Source organism: Pleurodeles waltl, chromosome 3_1, assembly GCF_031143425.1.
Source record: "Pleurodeles waltl isolate 20211129_DDA chromosome 3_1, aPleWal1.hap1.20221129, whole genome shotgun sequence".
Lineage (NCBI taxonomy): Eukaryota > Metazoa > Chordata > Amphibia > Caudata > Salamandridae > Pleurodeles > Pleurodeles waltl.
Window position 1 is genome coordinate 5,771,001 of NC_090440.1, and position 25,588 is coordinate 5,796,588.

The window sequence follows — 25,588 nt, forward strand, 5'->3', positions numbered from 1 at the left end:
TGGTTAGCAGGCCTCAGCACACTTTCAATTGTAAACATAGCATCAGCAAAGGCAAAAAGTCAGGGGGCAACCATGCCAAGGAGGCATTTCCTTACACAACCCCCCCCCAAACGAAAGAGGATGAGACTAACCTTTCCCAAGAGAGTCTTCATTTTCTAAGTGGAAGAACCTGGAAAGGCCATCTGCATTGGCATGGGCAGTCCCAGGTCTGTGTTCCACTATAAAGTCCATTCCCTGTAGGGAGATGGACCACCTCAACAGTTTAGGATTTTCACCTTTCATTTGCATCAGCCATTTGAGAGGTCTGTGGTCGGTTTGAACTAGGAAGTGAGTCCCAAAGAGGTATGGTCTCAGCTTCTTCAGGGACCAAACCACAGCAAAGGCCTCCCTCTCAATGGCACTCCAACGCTGCTCCCTGGGGAGTAACCTCCTGCTAATGAAAGCAACAGGCTGGTCAAGGCCATCATCATTTGTTTGGGACAAAACTGCCCCTATCCCATGTTCAGAGGCATCCGTCTGCACAATGAACTGCTTGGAATAATCTGGAGCTTTGAGAACTGGTGCTGAGCACATTGCTTGTTTCAGGGTGTCAAAGGCCTGTTGGCAGTCCACAGTCCAGTTCACTTTCTTGGGCATTTTCTTGGAGGTGAGCTCAGTGAGGGCTGTCACAATGGATCCATATCCCTTCACAAACCTCCTGTAGTACCCAGTCAAGCCAAGGAATGCCCTGACTTGAGTCTGGGTTTTTTGGAGCTACCCAGTCCAGAATAGTCTGGATCTTGGGTTGGAGTGGCTGAACTTGGCCTCCACCTACAAGGTGTCCCAAGTAAACCACAGTTCCCTGCCCTATCTGGCATTTGGATGCCTTGATAGAGAGGCCTGCGGATTGCAGAGCCTTCAAAACCTTCCTCAGGTGGACCAGGTGATCCTGCCAGGTGGAGCTAAAGACAGCAATATCATCAAGATAAGCTGTGCTAAAGGACTCCAAGCCAGCAAGGACTTGATTCACCAACCTTTGGAAGGTGGCAGGGGCATTCTTTAAACCAAAGGGCATAACAGTAAACTGATAATGCCCATCAGGTGTGGAGAATGCTGTCTTTTCTTTTGCTCCAGGTGCCATTTTTATTTGCCAGTACCCTGCTGTCAAGTCAAAGGTACTTAGAAATTTGGCAGCACCTAATTTATCAATGAGCTCATCAGCTCTTGGAATTGGATGAGCATCTGTCTTGGTGACAGAATTGAGCCCTCTGTAGTCCACACAAAACCTCATCTCTTTCTTTCCATCTTTGGTGTGAGGTTTGGGGACTAAGACCACTGGGCTAGCCCAGGGGCTGTCAGAGCGCTCAATGACTCCCAATTCCAGCATCTTGTGGACTTCCACCTTGATGCTTTCTTTAACATGGTCAGATTGTCTAAAGATTTTGTTCTTGACAGGCATGCTGTCTCCTGTGTCCACATCATGGGTACACAGGTGTGTCTGACCAGGGGTTAAGGAGAAGAGTTCAGGAAACTGTTGTAGGACTCTCCTACAATCAGCTTGCTGTTGGCCAGAGAGGGTGTCTGAGTAGATCACTCCATCTACTGTACCATCTTTTGGGTCTGATGACAGAAGATCAGGGAGAGGTTCACTCTCTGCCTCCTGATCCTCATCTGTTACCATCAACAGATTGACATCAGCCCTGTCGTGGAAGAGCTTAAGGCGGTTTACATGGATCACCCTTTTGGGGCTCCTGCTTGTGCCCAGGTCCACCAAGTAGGTGACCTGACTCTTCCTCTCTAGTACTGGGTAAGGGCCACTCCATTTGTCCTGGAGTGCCCTGGGAGCCACAGGCTCCAGAACCCAGACTTTCTGCCCTGGTTGGAACTCAACCAGTGCAGCCTTTTGGTCATACCAAAACTTCTGGAGCTGTTGGCTGGCCTCAAGGTTTTTGGTTGCCTTTTCCATGTACTCTGCCATTCTAGAGCGAAGGCCAAGTACATAGTCCACTATGTCCTGTTTAGGCTCATGGAGAGGTCTCTCCCAGCCTTCTTTAACAAGGGCAAGTGGTCCCCTTACAGGATGACCAAACAGAAGTTCAAAGGGTGAGAACCCTACTCCCTTCTGTGGTACCTCCCTGTAAGCGAAAAGCAGACATGGCAGGAGGACATCCCATCTCCTTTTGAGTTTTTCTGGGAGCCCCATGATCATGCCCTTTAATGTCTTGTTGAATCTCTCAACCAAGCCATTAGTTTGTGGATGGTATGGTGTAGTGAATTTATAAGTCACTCCACACTCATTCCACATGTGCTTTAGGTATGCTGACATGAATTTGGTACCTCTGTCAGACACCACCTCCTTAGGGAAACCCACTCTGGTAAAGATACCAATGAGGGCCTTGGCTACTGCAGGGGCAGTAGTCGACCTAAGGGGAATAGCTTCAGGGTACCTGGTAGCATGATCCACTACTACCAGGATATACATATTTCCTGAGGCTGTGGGAGGTTCCAGTGGACCAACTATGTCCACACCCACTCTTTCAAAGGGCACCCCCACCACTGGAAGTGGAATGAGGGGGGCCTTTGGATGCCCACCTGTCTTACCACTGGCTTGACAGGTGGGGCAGGAGAGGCAAAACTCCTTAACCATGTTGGACATATTGGGCCAGTAGAAGTGGTTGACTAACCTCTCCCACGTCTTGGTTTGTCCCAAATGTCCAGCAAGGGAAATGTCATGGGCCAATGTTAGGATGAACTCTCTGAACAGCTGAGGCACTACCACTCTCCTAGTGGCACCAGGTTTGGGGTCTCTGGCCTCAGTGTACAGGAGCCCATCTTCCCAATAGACCCTATGTGTTCCATTTTTCTTGCCTTTGGACTCTTCAGCAGCTTGCTGCCTAAGGCCTTCAAGAGAGGGACAGGTTTCTTGTCCCTTACACAGCTCTTCCCTGGAGGGTCCCCCTGGGCCTAAGAGCCCAACCTGATAAGGTTCAAGCTCCAAAGGCTCAGTTCCCTCAGAGGGCAGAACTTCTTCCTGAGAAGAGAGGTTCCCTTTCTTTTGCTGTGTTGCAGTTGGTTTCCCAACTGACTTTCCTGTTCTCTTGGTAGGCTGGGCCATTTTTCCAGACTCCAGCTCCACTTTTTCACCCTGTGCCTTGCACTGTGCTCTTGTTTTCACACACACCAGTTCAGGGATACCCAGCATTGCTGCATGGGTTTTTAGCTCTACCTCAGCCCATGCTGAGGACTCCAGGTCATTTCCAAGCAGACAGTCCACTGGGATATTTGAGGAGACCACCACCTGTTTCAGGCCATTGACCCCTCCCCATTCTAAAGTAACCATTGCCATGGGATGTACTTTTCTCTGATTGTCAGCGTTGGTGACTGTGTAAGTTTTTCCAGTCAGGTATTGGCCAGGGGAAACCAGTTTCTCTGTCACCATGGTGACACTGGCACCTGTATCCCTCAGGCCCTCTATTCTAGTCCCATTAATTAAGAGTTGCTGTCTGTATTTTTGCATGTTAGGCGGCCAGACAGCTAGTGTGGCTAAATCCACCCCACCCTCAGAAACTAGAGTAGCTTCAGTGTGGACCCTGATTTGCTCTGGGCACACTGTTGATCCCACTTGGAGACTAGCCATACCAGTGTTACCTGGATGGGAGTTTGGAGTGGAACCTTTCTTGGGACAGGCCTTGTCTCCAGTTTGGTGTCCATGCTGTTTACAGCTATGACACCAGGCCTTTTTGGGATCAAAGTTTTTACCCTTGTACCCATTGTTTTGTGAAGAGGCTCTGGGCCCACCCTCCTGTGCAGGTTTTTGGGGGCCTGTAGAAGACTCTTTACTATTTTTAGTTTTGGTTGTCTCATCACCCTTCTGCTGGGGAGTCTTTGTGACCCCTTTCTTTTGGTCACCCCCTGTTGAAGTCTTGGACACCCTTGTCTTGACCCAATGGTCCGCCTTCTTTCCCAATTCTTGGGGAGAAATTGGTCCTAGGTCTACCAGATGCTGATGCAGTTTATCATTGAAACAATTACTTAACAGGTGTTCTTTCACAAATAAATTGTACAGCCCATCATAATTACTTACACCACTGCCTTGAATCCAACCATCTAGTGTTTTCACTGAGTAGTCAACAAAGTCAACCCAGGTCTGGCTCGAGGATTTTTGAGCCCCCCTGAACCTAATCCTGTACTCCTCAGTGGAGAATCCAAAGCCCTCAATCAGGGTACCCTTCATGAGGTCATAAGATTCTGCATCTTGTCCAGAGAGTGTGAGGAGTCTATCCCTACACTTTCCTGTGAACATTTCCCAAAGGAGAGCACCCCAGTGAGATCTGTTCACTTTTCTGGTTACACAAGCCCTCTCAAAAGCTGTGAACCATTTGGTGATGTCATCACCATCTTCATATTTAGTTACAATCCCTTTGGGGATTTTCAACATGTCAGGAGAATCTCTGACCCTATTTATGTTGCTGCCACCATTGATGGGTCCTAGGCCCATCTCTTGTCTTTCCCTCTCTATGGCTAGGATCTGTCTTTCCAAAGCCAACCTTTTGGCCATCCTGGCTAACTGGATGTCCTCTTCACTGGAGTTATCCTCAGTGATTTCAGAGTTGTTGGTCCCTCCTGTGAGGGAACCAGCATCTCTGACTATTATTTGTGGAGTCAGGGCTTGAGAAGCCCTGCTCTCCCTAAGTAGGACTGGAGGGGGGGAATTTCCCTCCAAGTCACTATCTTCATCCTCTGAGTTGCCATCCTCAGAGGGGTTGGCCTTTTCAAACTCTGCCAAAAGCTCCTGGAGCTGTACTTTGGTAGGTTTGGGGCCCATTGCTATTTTCTTTAGTTTACAGAGTGACCTTAGCTCTCTCATCTGTAGATGGAGGTAAGGTGTGGTGTCGAGTTCCACCACATTCACATCTGTGCTAGACATTATGCTTCTAAAAGTTGGAATACTTTTTAAGAATCTACAACTAGTTCTAGGTTCTAATTCAAACTTTTACAAACTTTTAAACTCTAAAAGAAATGCTAAACAGGATCTAACACAAGGCCCTAGCAGGTCTTTTAAGAATTTAGAAAACTTTTCAAATTGCAAAAATCAATTTCTAATGACAATTTTGGAATTTGTCGTGTGATCAGGTATTGGCTGAGTAGTCCAGCAAATGCAAAGTCTTGTACCCCACCGCTGATCCACCAACGTAGGAAGTTGGCTCTGTATGTGCTATTTCAAAGTAAGGAATAGCATGCACAGAGTCCAAGGGTTCCCCTTAGAGGTAAAATAGTGGTAAAAAGAGATAATACTAATGCTCTATTTTGTGGTAGTGTGGTCGGGCAGTAGGCTTATCCAAGGAGTAGTGTTAAGCATTTGTTGTACATACACATAGACAATAAATGAGGTACACACACTCAGAGACAAATCCAGCCAATAGGTTTTTATATAGAAAAATATATTTTCTTAGTTTATTTTAAGAACCACAGGTTCAAATTCTACATGTAATAGCTCATTCGAAAGGTATTGCAGGTAAGTACTTTAGGAACTTCAAATCATCAAAATTGCATGTATACTTTTCAAGTTATTGACAAATAGCTGTTTTAAAAGTGGACACTTAGTGCAATTTTCACAGTTCCTAGGGGAGGTAAGTATTTGTTAGTTTTACCAGGTAAGTAAGACACTTACAGGGTTCAGTTCTTGGTCCAAGGTAGCCCACCGTTGGGGGTTCAGAGCAACCCCAAAGTCACCACACCAGCAGCTCAGGGCCGGTCAGGTGCAGAGTTCAAAGTGGTGCCCAAAACACATAGGCTAGAATGGAGAGAAGGGGGTGCCCCGGTTCCGGTCTGCTTGCAGGTAAGTACCCGCGTCTTCGGAGGGCAGACCAGGGGGGTTTTGTAGGGCACCGGGGGGGACACAAGTCCACACAGAAATTTCACCCTCAGCGGCGCGGGGGCGGCCGGGTGCAGTGTAGAAACAAGCGTCGGGTTCGCAATGTTAGTCTATGAGAGATCTCGGGATCTCTTCAGCGCTGCAGGCAGGCAAGGGGGGGATTCCTCGGGGAAACCTCCACTTGGGCAAGGGAGAGGGACTCCTGAGGGTCACTTCTCCAGTGAAAGTCCGGTCCTTCAGGTCCTGGGGGCTGCGGGTGCAGGGTCTCTCCCAGGCGTCGGGACTTTAGGTTCAAAGAGTCGCGGTCAGGGGAAGCCTCGGGATTCCCTCTGCAGGCGGCGCTGTGGGGGCTCAGGGGGGACAGGTTTTGGTACTCACAGTATCAGAGTAGTCCTGGGGTCCCTCCTGAGGTGTTGGATCTCCACCAGCCGAGTCGGGGTCGCCGGGTGCAGTGTTGCAAGTCTCACGCTTCTTGCGGGGAGCTTGCAGGGTTCTTTAAAGCTGCTGGAAACAAAGTTGCAGCTTTTCTTGGAGCAGGTCCGCTGTCCTCGGGAGTTTCTTGTCTTTTCGAAGCAGGGGCAGTCCTCAGAGGATGTCGAGGTCGCTGGTCCCTTCGGAAGGCGTCGCTGGAGCAGGATCTTTGGAAGGCAGGAGACAGGCCGGTGAGTTTCTGGAGCCAAGGCAGTTGTCGTCTTCTGGTCTTCCGCTGCAGGGGTTTTCAGCTGGGCAGTCCTTCTTCTTGTTGCAGGAATCTAATTTTCTAGGGTTCAGGGTAGCCCTTAAATACTAAATTTAAGGGCGTGTTTAGGTCTGGGGGGTTAGTAGCCAATGGCTACTAGCCCTGAGGGTGGGTACACCCTCTTTGTGCCTCCTCCCAAGGGGAGGGGGTCACAATCCTAACCCTATTGGGGGAATCCTCCATCTGCAAGATGGAGGATTTCTAAAAGTTAGAGTCACTTCAGCTCAGGACACCTTAGGGGCTGTCCTGACTGGTCAGTGACTCCTCCTTGTTTTTCTCATTATTTTCTCCGGCCTTGCCGCCAAAAGTGGGGCCTGGCCGGAGGGGGCGGGCAACTCCACTAGCTGGAGTGTCCTGCTGGGTTGGCACAAAGGAGGTGAGCCTTTGAGGCTCACCGCCAGGTGTGACAATTCCTGCCTGGGAGAGGTGTTAGCATCTCCACCCAGTGCAGGCTTTGTTACTGGCCTCAGAGTGACAAAGGCACTCTCCCCATGGGGCCAGCAACATGTCTCGGTTTGTGGCAGGCTGCTAAAACTAGTCAGCCTACACAGATAGTCGGTTAAGTTTCAGGGGGCACCTCTAAGGTGCCCTCTGGGGTGTATTTTACAATAAAATGTACACTGGCATCAGTGTGCATTTATTGTGCTGAGAAGTTTGATACCAAACTTCCCAGTTTTCAGTGTAGCCATTATGGTGCTGTGGAGTTCGTGTTTGACAGACTCCCAGACCATATACTCTTATGGCTACCCTGCACTTACAATGTCTAAGGTTTTGTTTAGACACTGTAGGGGTACCATGCTCATGCACTGGTACCCTCACCTATGGTATAGTGCACCCTGCCTTAGGGCTGTAAGGCCTGCTAGAGGGGTGTCTTACCTATACTGCATAGGCAGTGAGAGGCTGGCATGGCACCCTGAGGGGAGTGCCATGTCGACTTACTCGTTTTGTCCTCACTAGCACACACAAGCTGGTAAGCAGTGTGTCTGTGCTGAGTGAGAGGTCTCCAGGGTGGCATAAGACATGCTGCAGCCCTTAGAGACCTTCCTTGGCATCAGGGCCCTTGGTACTAGAAGTACCAGTTACAAGGGACTTATCTGGATGCCAGGGTCTGCCAATTGTGGATACAAAAGTACAGGTTAGGGAAAGAACACTGGTGCTGGGGCCTGGTTAGCAGGCCTCAGCACACTTTCAATTGTAAACATAGCATCAGCAAAGGCAAAAAGTCAGGGGGCAACCATGCCAAGGAGGCATTTCCTTACAGGGGTGCCCTTTGAAAGAGTGGGTGTGGACATAGTTGGTCCACTGGAACCTCCCACAGCCTCAGGAAATATGTATATCCTGGTAGTAGTGGATCATGCTACCAGGTATCCTGAAGCTATTCCCCTTAGGTCGACTACTGCCCCTGCAGTAGCCAAGGCCCTCATTGGTATCTTTACCAGAGTGGGTTTCCCTAAGGAGGTGGTGTCTGACAGAGGTACCAACTTCATGTCAGCATACCTAAAGCACATGTGGAATGAGTGTGGAGTGACTTATAAATTCACTACACCCTACCATCCACAAACTAATGGCTTAGTTGAGAGATTCAACAAGACATTAAAAGGCATGATCATGGGGCTCCCAGAAAAACTCAAAAGGAGATGGGATGTCCTCCTGCCATGTCTGCTTTTCGCTTACAGGGAGGTACCACAGAAGGGAGTAGGGTTCTCACCCTTTGAACTTCTGTTTGGTCATCCTGTAAGGGGACCACTTGCCCTTGTTAAAGAAGGCTGGGAGAGACCTCTCCATGAGCCTAAACAGGACATAGTGGACTATGTACTTGGCCTTCGCTCTAGAATGGCAGAGTACATGGAAAAGGCAACCAAAAACCTTGAGGCCAGCCAACAGCTCCAGAAGTTTTGGTATGACCAAAAGGCTGCACTGGTTGAGTTCCAACCAGGGCAGAAAGTCTGGGTTCTGGAGCCTGTGGCTCCCAGGGCACTCCAGGACAAATGGAGTGGCCCTTACCCAGTGCTAGAAAGGAAGAGTCAGGTCACCTACCTGGTGGACCTGGGCACAAGCAGGAGCCCCAAGAGGGTAATCCATGTGAACCGCCTTAAGCTCTTCCATGACAGGGCTGATGTGAATCTGTTGATGGTAACAGATGAGGATCAGGAGGCAGAGAGTGAACCTCTCCCTGATCTTCTGTCATCAGACCCAAGAGATGGCACAGTAGATGGAGTGATCTACTCAGACACCCTCTCTGGCCAACAGCAGGCTGATTGTAGGAGAGTCCTACAACAGTTTCCTGAGCTTTTCTCCCTAACCCCTGGTCAGACACCCCTGTGTACCCATGATGTGGACACAGGAGACAGCATGCCTGTCAAGAACAAAATCTTTAGACAATCTGACCATGTTAAGGAAAGCATCAAGGTGGAAGTCCACAAGATGCTGGAATTGGGAGTAATTGAGCGCTCTGACAGCCCCTGGGCTAGCCCAGTGGTCTTAGTCCCCAAACCTCACACCAAAGATGGAAAGAAAGAGATGAGGTTTTGTGTGGACTACAGAGGGCTCAATTCTGTCACCAAGACAGATGCTCATCCAATTCCAAGAGCTGATGAGCTCATAGACAAATTAGGTGCTGCCAAATTCTTAAGTACCTTTGACTTGACAGCAGGGTACTGGCAAATAAAAATGGCACCTGGAGCAAAAGAGAAAACAGCATTCTCCACACCTGATGGGCATTATCAGTTTACTGTTATGCCCTTTGGTTTAAAGAATGCCCCTGCCACCTTCCAAAGGTTGGTGAATCAAGTCCTTGCTGGCTTGGAGTCCTTTAGCACAGCTTATCTTGATGATATTGCTGTCTTTAGCTCCACCTGGCAGGATCACCTGGTCCACCTGAAGAAGGTTTTGAAGGCTCTGCAATCTGCAGGCCTCTCTATCAAGGCATCCAAATGCCAGATAGGGCAGGGAACTGTGGTTTACTTGGGCCACCTTGTAGGTGGAGGCCAAGTCCAGCCACTCCAACCCAAGATCCAGACTATTCTGGACTGGGTAGCTCCAAAAACCCAGACTCAAGTCAGGGCATTCCTTGGCTTGACTGGGTACTACAGGAGGTTTGTGAAGGGATATGGATCCATTGTGACAGCCCTCACTGAGCTCACCTCCAAGAAAATGCCCAAGAAAGTGAACTGGACTGTGGACTGCCAACAGGCCTTTGACACCCTGAAACAAGCAATGTGCTCAGCACCAGTTCTCAAAGCTCCAGATTATTCTAAGCAGTTCATTGTGCAGACTGATGCCTCTGAACATGGGATAGGGGCAGTTCTGTCCCAAACAAATGATGATGGCCTTGACCAGCCTGTTGCTTTCATTAGCAGGAGGTTACTCCCCAGGGAGCAGCGTTGGAGTGCCATTGAGAGGGAGGCCTTTGCTGTGGTTTGGTCCCTGAAGAAGCTGAGACCATACCTCTTTGGGACTCACTTCCTAGTTCAAACTGACCACAGACCTCTCAAATGGCTGATGCAAATGAAAGGTGAAAATCCTAAACTGTTGAGGTGGTCCATCTCCCTACAGGGAATGGACTTTATAGTGGAACACAGACCTGGGACTGCCCATGCCAATGCAGATGGCCTTTCCAGGTTCTTCCACTTAGAAAATGAAGACTCTCTTGGGAAAGGTTAGTCTCATCCTCTTTCGTTTGGGGGGGGGTTGTGTAAGGAAATGCCTCCTTGGCATGGTTGCCCCCTGACTTTTTGCCTTTGCTGATGCTATGTTTACAATTGAAAGTGTGCTGAGGCCTGCTAACCAGGCCCCAGCACCAGTGTTCTTTCCCTAACCTGTACTTTTGTATCCACAATTGGCAGACCCTGGCATCCAGATAAGTCCCTTGTAACTGGTACTTCTAGTACCAAGGGCCCTGATGCCAAGGAAGGTCTCTAAGGGCTGCAGCATGTCTTATGCCACCCTGGAGACCTCTCACTCAGCACAGACACACTGCTTACCAGCTTGTGTGGGCTAGTGAGGACAAAACGAGTAAGTCGACATGGCACTCCCCTCAGGGTGCCATGCCAGCCTCTCACTGCCTATGCAGTATAGGTAAGACACCCCTCTAGCAGGCCTTACAGCCCTAAGGCAGGGTGCACTATACCATAGGTGAGGGTACCAGTGCATGAGCATGGTACCCCTACAGTGTCTAAACAAAACCTTAGACATTGTAAGTGCAGGGTAGCCATAAGAGTATATGGTCTGGGAGTCTGTCAAACACGAACTCCACAGCACCATAATGGCTACACTGAAAACTGGGAAGTTTGGTATCAAACTTCTCAGCACAATAAATGCACACTGATGCCAGTGTACATTTTATTGTAAAATACACCACAGAGGGCACCTTAGAGGTGCCCCCTGAAACTTAACCGACTATCTGTGTAGGCTGACTAGTTTTAGCAGCCTGCCACAAACCGAGACATGTTGCTGGCCCCATGGGGAGAGTGCCTTTGTCACTCTGAGGCCAGTAACAAAGCCTGCACTGGGTGGAGATGCTAACACCTCCCCCAGGCAGGAATTGTCACACCTGGCGGTGAGCCTCAAAGGCTCACCTCCTTTGTGCCAACCCAGCAGGACACTCCAGCTAGTGGAGTTGCCCGCCCCCTCCGGCCAGGCCCCACTTTTGGCGGCAAGGCCGGAGAAAATAATGAGAAAAACAAGGAGGAGTCACTGGCCAGTCAGGACAGCCCCTAAGGTGTCCTGAGCTGAAGTGACTCTAACTTTTAGAAATCCTCCATCTTGCAGATGGAGGATTCCCCCAATAGGGTTAGGATTGTGACCCCCTCCCCTTGGGAGGAGGCACAAAGAGGGTGTACCCACCCTCAGGGCTAGTAGCCATTGGCTACTAACCCCCAGACCTAAACACGCCCTTAAATTTAGTATTTAAGGGCTACCCTGAACCCTAGAAAATTAGATTCCTGCAACTACAAGAAGAAGGACTGCCCAGCTGAAAACCCCTGCAGCGGAAGACCAGAAGACGACAACTGCCTTGGCTCCAGAAACTCACCGGCCTGTCTCCTGCCTTCCAAAGATCCTGCTCCAGCGACGCCTTCCAAAGGGACCAGCGACCTCGACATCCTCTGAGGACTGCCCCTACTTCGAAAAGACAAGAAACTCCCGAGGACAGCGGACCTGCTCCAAGAAAAGCTGCAACTTTGTTTCCAGCAGCTTTAAAGAACCCTGCAAGCTCCCCGCAAGAAGCGTGAGACTTGCAACACTGCACCCGGCGACCCCGACTCGGCTGGTGGAGAACCGACACCTCAGGAGGGACCCCAGGACTACTCTGATACTGTGAGTACCAAAACCTGTCCCCCCTGAGCCCCCACAGCGCCGCCTGCAGAGGGAATCCCGAGGCTTCCCCTGACCGCGACTCTTTGAACCTAAAGTCCCGACGCCTGGGAGAGACCCTGCACCCGCAGCCCCCAGGACCTAAAGGACCGGACTTTCACTGGAGAAGTGACCCCCAGGAGTCCCTCTCCCTTGCCCAAGTGGAGGTTTCCACGAGGAATCCCCCCCTTGCCTGCCTGCAGCGCTGAAGAGATCCCGAGATCTCTCATAGACTAACATTGCGAACCCGACGCATGTTCCTACACTGCACCCGGCCGCCCCCGCGCTGCTGAGGGTGAAATTTCTGTGTGGACTTGTGTCCACCCCGGTGCCCTACAAAACCCCCCTGGTCTGCCCTCCGAAGACGCGGGTACTTACCTGCAAGCAGACCGGAACCGGGGCACCCCCTTCTCTCCATTCTAGCCTATGTGTTTAGGGCACCACTTTGAACTCTGCACCTGACCGGCCCTGAGCTGCTGGTGTGGTGACTTTGGGGTTGCTCTGAACCCCCAACGGTGGGCTACCTTGGACCAAGAACTAAGCCCTGTAAGTGTCTTACTTACCTGGTTAACCTAACAAATATTTACCTCCCCTAGGAACTGTGAAAATTGCACTAAGTGTCCACTTTTAAAACAGCTATTTGTGAATAACTTGAAAAGTATACATGCAATTTTGATGATTTGAAGTTCCTAAAGTACTTACCTGCAATACCTTTCGAATGAGATATTACATGTAGAATTTGAACCTGTGGTTCTTAAAATAAACTAAGAAAAGATATTTTTCTATACAAAAACCTATTGGCTGGATTTGTCTCTGAGTGTGTGTACCTCATTTATTGTCTATGTGTATGTACAACAAATGCTTAACACTACTCCTTGGATAAGCCTACTGCTCGACCACACTACCACGAAATAGAGCATTAGTATTATCTATTTTTACCACTATTTTACCTCTAAGGGGAACCCTTGGACTCTGTGCATGCTATTCCTTACTTTGAAATAGCACATACAGAGCCAACTTCCTACAGATGCCCATCCCATTCCTAGAGCTGATGAGCTAATAGACAAATTAGGGGCTGCCAAATTCTTAAGTACCTTTGACTTAACAGCTGGGTACTGGCAAATCAAAATGGCCCCTGGAGCAAAAGAAAAGACAGCATTCTCCACACCTGATGGGCATTATCAGTTCACTGTTATGCCCTTTGGTTTAAAGAATGCCCCTGCCACCTTCCAAAGGTTGGTGAATCAAGTCCTTGCTGGGTTGGAATCCTTTAGTGCAGCTTATCTTGATGATATTGCTGTCTTCAGCTCCACCTGGCCGGATCACCTGGTCCACCTGAAGAAGGTTTTGAAGGCTCTGCAATCTGCAGGCCTCTCTATCAAGGCATCCAAATGCCAGATAGGGCAGGGAACTGTGGTTTACTTGGGACACCTTGTAGGTGGAGGCCAAGTTCAGCCACTCCAGCCTAAGATCCAGACTATTCTGGACTGGGCAGCTCCAAAAACCCAGACTCAAGTCAGGGCCTTCCTTGGCTTGATTGGGTACTATAGGAGGTTTGTGAAGGGATATGGATCCATTGTGACAGCCCTCACAGAACTCACCTCCAAGAAAATGCCCAAGAAGGTAAACTGGACTGTAGAATGCCAACAGGCCTTTGACACCCTGAAGCAAGCTATGTGCACAGCACCAGTTCTAAAAGCTCCACATTACTCCAAGCAATTCATTGTGCAAACAGATGCCTCTGAACATGGGATAGGGGCAGTTTTGTCCCAAACAAATGATGATGGCCCTGACCAGCCTGTTGCTTTCATTAGCAGGAGGTTACTCCCCAGGGAGCTGAAGAAGTTGAGACCATACCTTTTTGGTACTCACTTCCTAGTTCAAACTGACCACAGACCTCTCAGATGGCTGATACAAATGAAAGGTGAAAATCCAAAACTGTTGAGGTGGTCCATCTCCCTACAGGGAATGGACTTTATAGTGGAACACAGACCTGGGACTGCCCATGCCAATGCAGATGGCCTTTCCAGGTTCTTCCACTTAGAAAATGAAGACTCTCTTGGGAAAGGTTAGTCTCATCCTCTTTCGTTTGGGGGGGGGGGGGGGGGTTGTGTAAGGAAATGCCTCCTTGGCATGGTTACCCCCTGACTTTTTGCCTTTGCTGATGCTATGTTTTGAATTGAAAGTGTGCTGAGGCCTGCTAACCAGCCCCAGCACCAGTGTTCTTTCCCTAACCTGTACTTTTGTATCCACAATTGGCACACCCTGGCATCAAGATAAGTCCCTTGTAAGTGGTACCCCTGGTACCAAGGGCCCTGATGCCAAGGAAGGTCTCTAAGGGCTGCAGCATATCTTATGCCACCCTGGAGACCCCTCACTCAGCACAGACACACTGCTTGCCAGCTTGTGTGTGCGGGTGAGAACGAAACGAGTAAGTCGACATGGCACTCCCCTCAGCGTCCCATGCCAGCCTCTCACTGCCTATGCAGGTATAGATAAGTCACCCCTCTAGTAGGCCTTACATCCCTAAGGCAGGGTGCACTATACCATAGGTGAGGGCACCAGTGCATGAGCACTGTGCCCCTACAGTGTCTAAGCAATACCTTAGACATTGTAAGTGCAGGGTAGCCATAAGAGTATATGGTCTGGGAGTCTGTTTTACACGAACTTCACAGCACCATAATGGCTACACTGAAAACTGGGAAGTTTGGTATCAAACTTCTCAGCACAATAAATGCACACTGATGCCAGTGTACATTTTATTGTATAATACACCCCAGGGGACACCTTAGAGGTGCCCCCTGAAACCTTAACCAACTATCTGTGTAGGCTGACTGGTTCCAGCAGCCTGCCACAACCGAGACATATTGCTGGCCCCATGGGGAGAGTGCCTTTGTTACTCTGAGGCCAGTAACAAAGCCTGCACTGGGTGGAGATGCTAACACCTCCCCCAGGCAGGAACTGTCACACCTGGCGGTGAGCTCACCCCTTTGTGCCAGCACCGCAGGACACTCCAGCTAGTGGAGTTGCCCGCCCCCTCCGGCCACGGCCTCCACTTTTGGCGGCAAGGCTGGAGAAAATAATGAGAAAAACAAGGAGGAGTCACTGGCCAGTCAGGACAGCCCCTAAGGTGTCCTGAGCTGAAGTGACTCTAACTTTTAGAAATCCTCCATCTTGCAGATGGAGGATTCCCCAATAGGATTAGGGATGTGACCCCCTCCCCTTGGGAGGAGGCACAAAGAGGGTGTACCCACCCTCAGGGCTAGTAGCCATTGGCTACTTAACCCCCCAGACCTAAACACGCCCTTAAATTTAGTATTTAAGGGCTCCCCTGAACCTAAGAATGTAGATTCCTGCAACTTACCTGAAGAAGAAGACTGCTGAGCTGAAAAACCCCTGCAGAGGAAGAACAGAAGACACCAACTGCTTTGGCCCCAGTCCTACCGGCCTGTCTCCTGCCTTCCAAAGAAACCTGCTCCAGCGACGCTTTCCAAGGGACCAGCAACCTCTGAATCCTCTGAGGACTGGCCGACTTCGAGAAAGACCCGAAACTGCCGAGGACAGCGGCCCTGCTCCAAAAGAACTGCAACTTTGTTTCAAGTAGCAGATTTAAAGATCCCTGCAACTCCCCGCAAGAAGCGTGAGACTTGCAACACTGCACCCGGCGACCCCGACTCGACTGGTGGAGAAACAACGCTTCAGGGAGGACCCTCCGGTGACTCTACGACTGTGAGTAACTAAAGTTGTCCCCCCTGAGCCCCCACAGCGACGCCTGCAGAGGGAATCCCCAGGCTCCCCCTGACTGCGACTGTCTGAACTCCAATTCCCGACGGCTGGAAAAGACCCTGCACCCGCAGCCCCCAGCACCTGAAGGATCGGAACTTCTGTGCCGGAGTAACCCCCAGGAGGCCCTCTCCCTTGCCCAGGTGGTGGCTACCCCGAGGAGCCCCCCCCCCTTGCCTGCCTGCAACGCTGAAGAGATCCCTTGATCTCTCATTGATTTCCATTGAAAACCCGACGCTTGTTTCTACACTGCACCCGGCCGCCCCAGTGCCGCTGAGGGTGTACTTTTTGTGTGGACTTGTGTCCCCCCCCCCCCCCCCCCCCCCCCGGTGCCCTACAAAACCCCCCTGGTCTGCCCTCCGAAGACGCGGGTACTTACCTGCTGGCAGACTGGAACCGGGGCACCCCCTTCTCTCCATTGAAGCCTATGTGTTTTGGGCACCTCTTTGACCTCTGCACCTGACCGGCCCTGAGCTGCTGGTGTGATAACTTTGGGGTTGCTCTGAACCCCCAACGGTGGGCTACCTTGGACCCAAACCTGAGACTTGTAAGTGATTTACTTACCTGACAAAACTAACAAAAACTTACCTCCCCAGGAACTGTAAAAATTGCACTAAGTGTCCACTTTTAAAACGGCTTATTGTGTTTTATGTAAAAAGTATACATGCTAATGAAATGATTCAAAGTTCCTAAAGTACTTACATGCAATACCTTTCAAATGAGATATTACATGTAGAATTTGAACCTGTGGTTCTTAAAATAAACTAAGAAAATATATTTTTCTATAACAAAACCTATTGGCTGGATTTGTCTCTGAGTGTGTGTTCCTCATTTATTGCCTGTGTGTATGTACAACAAATGCTTAACACTACTCCTTTGATAAGCCTACTGCTCGACCACACTACCACAAAATAGAGCATTAGTATTATCTCTTTTTGCCACTGTCTTATCTCTAAGGGGAACCCTTGGACTCTGTGCATGTTATTCCTTACTTTGAAATAGCACATACAGAGCCAACTTCCTACAGGGAGCCTCGGGATTCCCTCTGCAGATGTCGCTGTGGGGGCACAGGGGGGGGCAACTCTGGCTACTCACGGTCTCGCAGTCGCCGGGGAGTCCTCCCTGAAGTGATTGTTCTCCCCAAGTAGAGCTGGGGGCGTCGGGTAACGCAAGTTGTTTTAAAGTTGCTCCTTTGTTACAAAGTTGCAGTCTTGGGTGAACAGAGCCGCTGTCCTCGGGAGTTCTTGGTCCTTCTAGAGCAGGGCAGTCCTCTGAGGCTTCAGAGGTCGCTGGTCCCTGGGGAGAGCGTCGCTGGAGCAGTGTCTTTAGAAGTGGGGAGACAGGCCAGTAGAGCTGGGGCCAAAGCAGTTGGTGTCTCCGTCTTCTCTGCAGGGTTTTTCAGATTAGCAGTCCTCTTCTTCTTAGGTTGCAGGAATCTAGTTTCCTAGGTTCTGGGGAGCCCCTAAATACTCAATTTAGGGGTGTGTTTAGGTCTGGGAGGGCAGTAGCCAATGGCTACTGTCCTTGAGGGTGGCTACACCCTCTTTGTGCTTCCTCCCTGAGGGGAGGGGGGCACATCCCTAATCCTATTGGGGGATTTCTAAAAGTCAGTCAGCTCAGGACACCTTAGGGGCTGTCCTGACTGGCCAGTGACTCCTCCTTGTTTTTCTCATTATCTCTCCTGGACTTGCTGCCAAAAGTGGGGGCTGTGTCCAGGGGGCGGGCATCTCCACTAGCTGGAGTGCCCTGGGGCATTGTAACATGAAGCCTGAGCCTTTGAAGCTCACTGCTAGGTGTTACAGTTCCTGCAGGGGGGAGGTGTGAAGCACCTCCACCCAGAGCAGGCTTTTGTTTCTGTCCTCAGAGAGCACAAAGGCTCTCACCGCATGGGGTCAGAAACTCGTCTCTCGGCAGCAGGCTGGCACAGACCAGTCAGTCCTGCACTGAACAATTGGGTAAAATACAGGGGGCATCTCTAAGATGCCCTCTGTGTGCATTTTTTAATAAATCCAACACTGGCATCAGTGTGGGTTTATTATTCTGAGAAGTTTGATACCAAACTTCCCAGTATTCAGTGTAGCCATTATGGAGCTGTGGAGTTTGTTTTTGACAAACTCCCAGACCATATACTTAATATGGCCACACTGTACTTACAATGTTTAAGAATAGACTTAGACACTGTAGGGGCATATTTCTCATGCACATATGCCCTCACCTGTGGTATAGTGCACCCTGCCTTAGGGCTGTAAGGCCTGTTAGAGGGGTGACTTACCTATGCCATAGGCAGTGTGAGGTTGGCATGGCACCCTGAGGGGAGTGCCTTGTCGACTTAGTCATTTCCTCCTCACCAGCACACACAAGCTGGCAAGCAGTGTGTCTGTGCTGAGTGAGGGGTCCCTAGGGTGGCATAAGACATGCTGCAGCCCTTAGAGACCTTCCCTGGCATCAGGGCCCTCGGTACCAGGGGTACCAGTTACAAGGGACTTACCTGGGTGCCAATTGTGGAGACAATGGTACATTTTAGGTGAAATAACACTGGTGCTGGGGCCTGGTTAGCAGGGTCCCAGCACTCTTCTCAGTCAAGTCAGCATCAGTATCAGGCAAAAAGTGGGGGGGTAACTGCAACAGAGAGCCATTTCTTTACAGTCATCCACTGATCAACAGCTCTGAGGCAACTGAAGATTTGTGATTTTTCAATGTCTTTGGGGCATTCCATTTTAAGTAGTATTTGTGTGTCATCTGCTAGTTGTAGCATGTGAGTTGAAAATCATTGATCAGTTCTGGTAATGATGATATGTAGATGTTGAAAAGCATAGGCAAGATGATTGATCCTGGGGGGGGGGGGGGGGCTGCTTCTGTGAGGTACTGTTTGGACGAGAATGGGGGAGAATAGATTATATTAATTCTGTTTTAAAGGTAGGATGTAATCCAGTCGAGAGCAGTCCCTTCTATGCCAGCTTTGTGGAGTCCTTGAATTAGGGTGTCATGGTCAACCGTATCAAAGGCAGCAGAGAGGTCCAAAAAATTAGTGCAGTTACTCCATTGCGGTCAACTGTGTTTTTAAGATCATCCCAGATTGCGATGAGTGCCGATTTACTGCTTTTTATTGGGCGGAGTCCAGTTTGGAAGTCTGAAAGTATGGAATTGTCTTCAATGAATTGTGCCATCTGGGTGAATGCTGCTCTTTCTATCCATTTGTGATTGGTCTATAGTTGTTGGGGGCCCGCGGGTTTAGGTTTGTTTTCTTTAATAATGGATGAATGTATGTCTTTTTCAGGTCTTCACAAAATGTTCCTGTAATTAGAGTTGTTGATGATTCTTCTTATGGTGTGGCATCAGAAGTAGATAAATGAATGTTCTTGAAGATGTGTGGTGGACGAGGGGCGGAAGGGCAACCGGAAGGCCAGCTTGCTTTGACCAAATCCATAAACTCACCTTGTGATATTTGCTTGGAGGACTGTAGAGGCTGGGTTGGTTTATTTTTAGAGGGGATTTTAGGAAAGGGGTTGGTGCTGATGGTTTTTTTCTGTTTTAAATAGGAGTCCAGTGTGTCTGCCTTGGTTGTGAAATGAGTTGCCAGTTTGTTTGTGAAATCTTGATTAGTGGGATGACTTCAATGCATTTAGGTTTTCGAAATTCATTGAGAATTTTATAAAATTATTTGGTTGCAAATTCAGCTCTTTGAATTCTGAGTACCCTTTTTTTTTTTTTAATCTTTTTTTGATTGATTTTGTATATTCTGTTAAGTTTGTGTAGCTGCAGTTTGTATTAAATGTTTGTTTTGAGCCAGGTCTGCTGCAACCTTTTGATTTGTTGCTTTATCTTTTTAAGTTATGTGTTTCTCCAAGGTGTTTCTCTTTTGTCCTGTTGAGTTTTTCTGAGTGGTATTAGGATATCAAAAGCTTCCTGTAGCCACCCAGTTTCGGAACATAATTAATTGTATCTATATCTGTGTTGGCTTTTAGTTGTGTTTCTAAGTCATCAAAATTGAGTTTGCTCCAAGGTGGATAGGTGCATGTATGTAAGTAGTTGTGGGGTGTGTTGATTTGTGGTGTTTTCTGTTGGAAAGTTATCAAATGGTCGCCTGACCAAGTGACTGGTGTGTTGCTATGAACTGTAACTAGTTCAGGCTTAGCAAAAAATGACATCTAGGATGTGTCTAGCGATGTGTGTGGGATTGTGTACAATTTGATGTATGTTCAATGCGACTAGGCCAGTCGTGATAGCTTTTGGATGGGGCATTTTGGGTTTGTTAAACCAAATATTTAGGTCCCCAAGAATGCATAGGTTTGAGTATAATGTAATAGGGTTTGTGACTGTGTCTAGAAAAGCATCTGGGAGTGTTGAGTTGTTAGGTGGAGGTCTGTAAAGGAGGAGAAAGTTACAGGAGGAATTTGGAGTAGGGAGGCATCTGGTAAGGAGGGGTTCACAACCTTGTATGGAAATGTCTGTTTTACTGAGATTTATTGCTTGTTTGAGTATAATATAGCCCACCTCCTCTCTTGCCTATACGGTTTTGTGTGATGGTTTGATAGCCCGGGGGAACGGCTTCATGCAACACTGGGGTCATGTCATCTCCCAACCAAGATTCTGTTATGAATAGTAAGTCAGTTTGTGTGTCCGTGAGCAGGTTGTAGATGTGGTGCTTTTTTTTATTTTTTTTTATTTTATTTTATATAGAGTGATCAATTATTTATAAGCTAGCAGTTTAGAAAAGGTGTGTTAGTAAAGATGTTTCCTTTAGGAGAAAGGTGAGCAGTATATTTTGAGCTTGTAGCAGGTGTGGTGTGGTAACTGTGTGAGGGTCACAATAGTCCTGTTTTTCAATCTAGTGTTCCTCTTCCAGCAGGCGCAGGAGGCATTTTGTAGGGTCTCTGTGTGTCGGTGGTGGACTTGGTGGCTGAAAGAGACATGGAGAGTGTAGCCTTATGTAATATACAAGGGGATGCAAAGTGAAGAGTGGCTTGTTTATTTTGTTTGCATCTGTTTAATGTGGATGGATTATGGGTTAGGGTTGGTGGAGGAGCATGTGGATCATAATGTAAGGCTCCAAATTGTGCAATGGATGAGAGGCGGGTGAATGAATGTTGCTGTTCTTGTGGTAGATGTTTAAGGAGAATGTAGCGGTAAAGATTGGTCAAGCTTTGTATTCTTTGTGTAGTCATGAGGGTGGGAGTGGGTGCGACGGAAAGTATGATGAAAGTTTGTGTTATTTTGGTGTGCTGAAGTGTGTGGTCTGAAAAAATTTTCTGCTATTGGTCTGGAAGCTTAACTCAGAGCTCTGAATGAGACGCCTCATCGAGGGATCACAGATTTAAAAAAACAAATAATTAGAAGGGAACCTCAGTTTGGACAACTGATGACAAAGGATTGGAATTAACACTGAAGAACAATGTAGATTCTGGATTTTCTTTGATGAAGACCTAATAGATGATAATGGCTGGAAAGAGCTCTTGGTCAGTGCCTATAAATTTACCCTTCAGTTCTCAAGCACACAGACGTGTCTTCATTATGCATGTATTGACTCCTTCCTGGTAAACTGATAACATTTGTTAAACAGTGCACTCTTCCCACCGCAGATGCAACCTTGAGCAGCACTGGCAAAGGCTGGAACGAGAACATCATATCTTGCGCCATAATCTTCCTTTGCCACCTGGAGTTGAGCTCTGAGAATATTCTTAGTAGTTGCTGAAGCTTGAGTTTGTTAGTACTGTAGCATAGCCTGCATATCACTCAGGAAAGATGGAGCCTGTTTAGTTTTTGCCTTTGCGTCCAAAGTGCAAGGTGTCCACAATGCCACAACATGTTCACCCAGGAGAGCCAAAAGGTTTTGCAGTTTGTCAGCTCCCCCACCCCTGCCAGAAGCACCAGAGATCAGCACAGAATGGGCAAATCGTAGGAGTAGGTCCAGCTTGGAGCACCAACTGCGCCTGAACCGTAGAAAGAGAAGTAGGGAGTATTCTTCGAGGAGGAGGTGATGTACGAACAATGATGGCTTCAAGACCTCAGTCATACTCCAGAGGCTTTGAATCCTCCCCTTCGAGGCGTTCATCCCCGCATGCAAGATAAAATGCATGTATAAGAGGAGCAGCCAAGAAGTATGGGGTGCGGTTAGAAGAACAATCCTAGGCTTGTTTCTGCTTGAAACTCTTGCCATCACTCCTACTTCTTGATTTTAACTGTTAAACAGTCATTTTTCTTTTTGTAACTTTGTTTTGCAAATGTATTTTAGCACAGATTATTTTAACCTCTGCACTAGCTCTACACATCCCATTGCAGCAGCGCTTGGGGGAATCTGCAGAGAGGGGGGAAGGATTCCTTCTTTCTAGAGGCTTTTGCTGTACTGACTTGGCGTTCTGCCAGTAATGAGGACCCAACATCACACCATCTTTATTATGTCATGGAAGCTCCAGTCAGTGTGGCAGTGTTGGTGTTTCTTTTCATGGTGCCCAGTTCTTCAGACCCCTCTTGAAATGTCTCCTGGTCTGTCCAGCATTCTCACCTCCTTTATTAGAATTTTTTTTAAATTGTTGCTCTACTCTTTGCTCTGACTGAACCTTGTGGTGGTCTTCATTTCTAGATGCACCATCCTATCCAGATGAAGCCAGCAGACAGCGAGAAGAACAATGGTAAGTTTCATGTGCATTCTGCGGCATTCGTCTCTGCTAAAAGTCCACATTATTTGGGCTGCCTATTCCAGGCTGAACCCTAAATGATGCACAGCTTGGTGCTTCCTCCTTTGCAGTAGCATTCAGTGTCTCTTCTCAGATTGGGATGGGGACGTGGTCAAGGAATAATGCAAGTACTTTACTGGCCATGTTGTTAATGCCACTCCAGCTGATCTTTTGACCCGGTGCCTTCTGCTGTCTCCATAATGACTTATTTTGTGCTCCATTCAGCAGCTCTATCCAGTTGTGGCTCTTACTGTTCTATGTACAGTGGTACTCATTTTACTGACTGGAATAATCAAATGGTGAATTGCCCTAGATGTAAAATAGAAATTGTGACTTGCAGCTCAGTGGGTGTCTGCAATGAGTGTTTAATTCACAGAGCCGATTTGCAAAATGCATTCCCAAGGCTGACACTGCTGAGGAGGCAATGAGGGATAAATCAGTTATGGGACTGCTTAAATATGTAATGAGGCTGAAGGACACGTATGGAGTGAGGTCACTTTAATGGCTAATTTAAGAAACTAAACCACAGAGGGGTTTATGCTGTTGACATTGTCGCTGTTCGTTAATTAGTCAAACTTGAGCAGGAATGGTTACATCTGGCCACGGCTTGCATTTGTAATAGCCCTTTGACTTCCCCGATCTGTGGCTGATAAGTGAATCGTAATTGAGCCACAGGTCTTTTTGCAGTTTCGATGGTAGAGTCTTAGATTTTAATTTCAATTGTGTCTTAAGTATCACCTTTTTTTGGAAGTTACGATGGAAATGGAAACATTGTTTTAATATTCTTTGTATGTATACTATTTCGCCTGTAGCTGTGGAAGATAGAAAATTGTTTGTGGGAATGATTTCCAAGAAGTGCAATGAGAACGACATAAGGAGCATGTTCTCCCCATATGGACAAGTTGAGGAATGCCGAATACTGCGTGGCCCAGACGGACTTAGTAGAGGTAAATTCATGTTTCTTACCACAGTACTAAGCCTAATACAAATGGCAGTGTGTTAAAACTTGCTCTGAAGAGGGGCCTTGTGGAGGCATGTGCTGAGTAAACACAGCAGAGGTGAAGGATGATTGCAAAAACTGTGCTGTCTACATGCTTTTCTCCAGTTTTGGAATGTTTGGGGGGGGTAAAGTCCGTTACTCACTGTGGCTGTGAACTGGCATAAATATACCATATGGATATTAAAAAATGTTCACAAGGCCCTCTTTGCTATGCAGTGGCATACTATAAAGCAATGTACAATCTGACAGATCTTGTTCTCGTAGACAAATCATATCAAATTGTAATTCTCCCACCTTGCTATAATTTATAGAATAATCTCAAACATTTACCTCGATTTTGTCATTTGATTCCTCAGTAATGTTTTAACAGTTTTTTTCAATCTTTCACAACTTTGGTTTTTGACACATTTCCATTCAGCTTTTCAGCCAAACTCTAGTAATTAAAATACACAGTATGATCATTCTTAGCAATTGCTTTTGACGGCTCATTTAGTGTTACATGTTTAACAGGCTCACAAAACCTTTCTCGAACATGTTTATTTAATGTATGACAATCAATTGTACTCAAGCATGTCTTTACATGTAACAAACGGTTGTGCCCCTTAGCACCACTGTTAGCACAATACTTAGCTGGTTCATCTGGTGAACTGTTGTCGTCTTCGCATCATTTTCATCAGCATGATGATCATTTTGTACTGTATGCAATGGCATTTTTTTGGAGGGGGTTGGTGTTTGGGGAAGAGAACTGGCTATTAGAAAGCCTATACATATAGCTTGCTTAAACTCTCTACTGGCAGATAAATGTCATTGTTTTTGTATTGGGGTGAAAGGAGCCCACAGTTCTCTTTCTGCACCATAGGATTTCTGTTTGTAACATTGTAAAGGCCCTAGTTTCTTTCTATATTTTCTCGAGTGTAAATTTGTCCCTGTAGGAAGCTGGCCTGCTGTGAGGTGGGTACCCAAGGTACTTACACATTATACCAGTTGCAGGTATCCCCTCTTAGTGTAGTGTAGTGTAGGCAGTGTCTAGAAGCCAGGCTCTCTAGAGGTAGCTGTGGATGATCAGCCAAGGCTTATCTAGGAGACGTGCAAAGCTCATACAATCCCACTGTATTCTCACAGCACTCACACACATGAAAGAAAACACTCAGTTGTACAAAAATAAAGGTACTTAATGTTCAATGGCCTGTGTAGCTCCAGATACACATGCTTTGCATAAGTTCTCCATCTAGTGTTGGATTTGGAGTGTTAAACGTTTTTCTTCAAAGAAGCTTTTGCGAGTCACAAGATCGAGTGACTCCTTGGTGATAGTGCACATGGGCATTGAGTCCTTTATTAGATTGTTTTCTTTCCGCCGTCTGGTTTGGATGTGTTCCCTCTCGCTCCGGTAGATCTCTGTGTGGTACTATCTGAGCTTCTCTATCTTTTCCATCAACGTCAGTATCGTTTTCGAATGTGTTTTTCTAACTACACTCGATCAGATTGTAGCACTGGGATTGATTAAACGCCCTTTCGGGCGCTCACGCTACTCTCGGACCTACTGCGTCACAGGCTCATGGATTGGACTCCATTTAGGTTCTGCCTTCTGTGCCGTGCCAAGTTCCCCTACACTGACCAACACTTGGTATGCAGCCTCTGCCTCTCTCCAGATCATAAGGAGTTAACCTGCAAGGTGTGCTTATACTTCCGATCCAAGAAGACTTTGCGGGATCGAAGAGCACAACGACTAGAGCTGGCATCGAAGTCGACAGGCCAAATGCCCTACATTTTTGGTGAGGAACAGGCGCAGACTGCTCTTTCCATCGCAGTCTCCGATTTAGACCATGACTCAGATAGGGACAGCCAAGTTATTCCTGCAGCGCAGTACGTGAGTACGCCAGCCCCTTCCCATCCCCAAAAACATTTTAAAAAGCCAGCACAAAAGGCCTTGGGTCCACCACTGCTTGCAGGCTATGGTCGGACCCAAAAATTACATCTCGACGACAGGCCCTCGGGTTTGGTGTCGAAGAAAGCAAAATGCATTTGACCGAACAGACTGCCATGCCTATTTTGGGATAGAGTTGTAAGATGGAAGCTGCCACTTCGGAACTGAAACGTCTACATACCACCTCGGAGCCGAAACATCCAAGCCATTCTTCGGAGTTAAAAAAAAAAAAAAAAAAAAAAACTACCATCTGCTTCAGACA

The 25,588-nt window shown here is 47.9% G+C and overlaps 1 protein-coding gene across 8 annotated transcripts in view; it reads left to right on the plus strand.

The window, feature by feature from the left end:
• The window catches only part of CELF1 (CUGBP Elav-like family member 1), a 383,811-nt gene that overhangs the window by 162,752 nt on the left and 195,471 nt on the right, over positions 1–25,588 (plus strand). For all 8 annotated transcript variants that reach the window (XM_069221621.1, XM_069221615.1, XM_069221614.1 and 5 more), the window contains exons 5-6: positions 22,309–22,357; positions 23,215–23,349. In XM_069221621.1, the coding sequence (XP_069077722.1) occupies positions 22,309–22,357; positions 23,215–23,349 (184 nt within the window). The remainder of the gene's footprint in view (positions 1–22,308; positions 22,358–23,214; positions 23,350–25,588) is intronic.